Source organism: Zingiber officinale, chromosome 1B, assembly GCF_018446385.1.
Source record: "Zingiber officinale cultivar Zhangliang chromosome 1B, Zo_v1.1, whole genome shotgun sequence".
Lineage (NCBI taxonomy): Eukaryota > Viridiplantae > Streptophyta > Magnoliopsida > Zingiberales > Zingiberaceae > Zingiber > Zingiber officinale.
In genome coordinates this window covers 121,156,232-121,158,335 of record NC_055986.1, presented here as the reverse complement: position 1 = coordinate 121,158,335, position 2,104 = coordinate 121,156,232, and the positions used below count along the sequence as shown (strand labels likewise).

Genomic DNA, 2,104 nt, shown 5'->3' with positions numbered 1-2,104 from the left:
GTAATATTCAGTATTAGAATTATTACAATCTCACATAAATTGAGGAATTACTTGAGGAATCTTAGGGTGTGAGTTTTTTTATTAGAATGATACTCTACTGAAATGATTCCCACCAACCAAGATTATGGCATGAGAATATGAAACGTTTATATATACCTCTGCAACAACAATATTAACAAGCATGTATTACTTTTAAATTTGTTTAATGACAAGGGAATGGAAGGATAACAATTTTTGGACTGAATGTAGCAAAGAGTAAGCATGGGATCTTGTCAACATGGAATAAATTATCATTTTTTGTAAACAATTTGATCTAATTTACAATATAATGAGCGAGACGCGACTGTCAATTCCTTGTAAAGCATGAGAAGCATTCTAAGAAGCCTTTTGTTTACCTGAGCAGAACAATATCAGCACCACCTTCTCATTCACTAAAGCTTCTTCCTATACGGACGGACCATGGAGGACACCCACGAAAATTCACATCACAACATCTCTTTAATAAAATCAAGGTTTAAGGTGTCGCGAACAATGAGAAAGAGTCCCAGCATGACGACGAACAAGATCCCTGACGACATAATCCGCTGTTCCACCTCCCTTGGGATCTTCCTCCCACCTCTGGCGGCTTCCAAGAGAATAAGCGCGAGGGAACCGCCATCGAGCGCGGGCAATGGCAGAAGGTTGATCACGGCAAGATTAAGGTTGATCACCGCAGCAAACTGAAACAGCCCGTCGGAACTCGATCTCGCGACCTCGGCGCCGACTGCAATTATTGCAACAGGGCCGGAGACTTTGCTCGCGGTCTGGGAGAAGTTCAAGAAGGTCTGCTTCAAGCCGTCCAACACTGTGGAGGCTAATCCCACGAACTCTCTACTAGCGAACATTGTGGCCTCTGCTAAATTCTTTGCCCGGACCTTGGAAAGCTTAAAATTTGGGGACAGTTGTACTCCGATTCTCCCAGCCCCATCCGCGCTCTCGTCGGGAGTTACAGAGAGTTCCACAGCTTTAGCTCCTTGCCTCACCACCTTAATTGCTACTTTCTTGCCTGCGCTCATCTTGATGTACTCGACGAGCTCCGTGAGGGAGGGCGCAGTCTCCCCGTTGACCTCAAGTATGATGTCGCCGGCAAGTAGTCCGTCACGAGCCGCAGCGGATCCGGTGCGGACCTCGGGCACAAGAAGCCCCGGCAGCGCCTCCTGCACGGGTAGCCCAACGGTGAGCACCTGGGCGAAGACGATCAGGTACGCGAAGACGACGTTGGCGACGACGCCGGCGGAGACTACAATGAGACGGTCGAGAACTGGGCGGTTTTTGAGGAGGTCGGCGTCGTCGGAAGGTATGTCGCTGTCGGGATCGTCGTCGGGGAACCCTACGAAACCGCCGAGGGGGAAGGCTCGGAGAGAGTACTCGACACCGCCGGCGACGAATCGGGCAAGCACAGGTCCAAACCCGACGGCGAACTTGCTGACGCGGATGCCCTGGAGGGTAGCGGCAAGGAAGTGGCCGGCCTCGTGGACGAGGATGATCGCGGCGAGGACGGATGCGGCCTCGACCACGGGCTGGGCGCCCTCTAGCCCACCAAGGGAGGCGGTAACGTGGGCACTGCGAGAACCTCCGTTCCGGTGACCGAACCGCTGGCTGCGCCGGCGGCATCGAGGGAAGAAGAGGGAAAGTGTGGAAGAGGGGAGTGATTGAACGAGAAGGGAGGGCGAAGGGAAGAGAGGGAGCTTGGGATTGCGGGGGAGGATGAAGGCGTGGGCCGATGCCGAGAGGGTTATCATCGTCTTAAGATCCAAAGAAGAGCAAAGAGAGGAGTAGCAGCAGAAGAAAAAGGCAGACGAATGGATAAATAACAAAAATCCATGGCGGACAAACGACTGGCCTACGATATATCAGTCACTTCAGCACAGGCTCAATAAAGGCCATTATTGACGCGTGGCACTCGCCTTACCAATTTTTTAGACGTTTAAGAATGGAGTCTTAATTTTGATGAACGAATGAGTTTCCCTTAATGGGTGATATTTTTGAGACGTCTAAGAATGGATTCTTTGATGAACGAGTGAGTTTCTTTAATGGGTGATCTAAAAATGCTGAGATGATTGTG

At 50.4% G+C, this 2,104-nt stretch overlaps 1 protein-coding gene across 1 annotated transcript; it reads right to left on the bottom strand.

Moving 5' to 3' along the window:
• Nucleotides 1–219: 219 nt before the first annotated feature.
• Nucleotides 220–1,855, bottom strand: LOC121975852 (probable membrane metalloprotease ARASP2, chloroplastic). Its single transcript, XM_042527749.1, has one exon. It carries the CDS (start codon nucleotides 1,779–1,781, stop codon nucleotides 486–488), a length of 1,296 nt encoding a protein of 431 aa, XP_042383683.1. The 5' UTR covers nucleotides 1,782–1,855; the 3' UTR covers nucleotides 220–485.
• Between the last annotated feature and the right edge of the window lie 249 nt (nucleotides 1,856–2,104).

What these genes read in the sequence shown, in the direction of transcription:
- LOC121975852 (XM_042527749.1), bottom strand. Translation starts at nt 1,781, where the DNA reads ATGATAACCCTCTCGGCATCGGCCCACGCCTTCATCCTCCCCCGCAAT.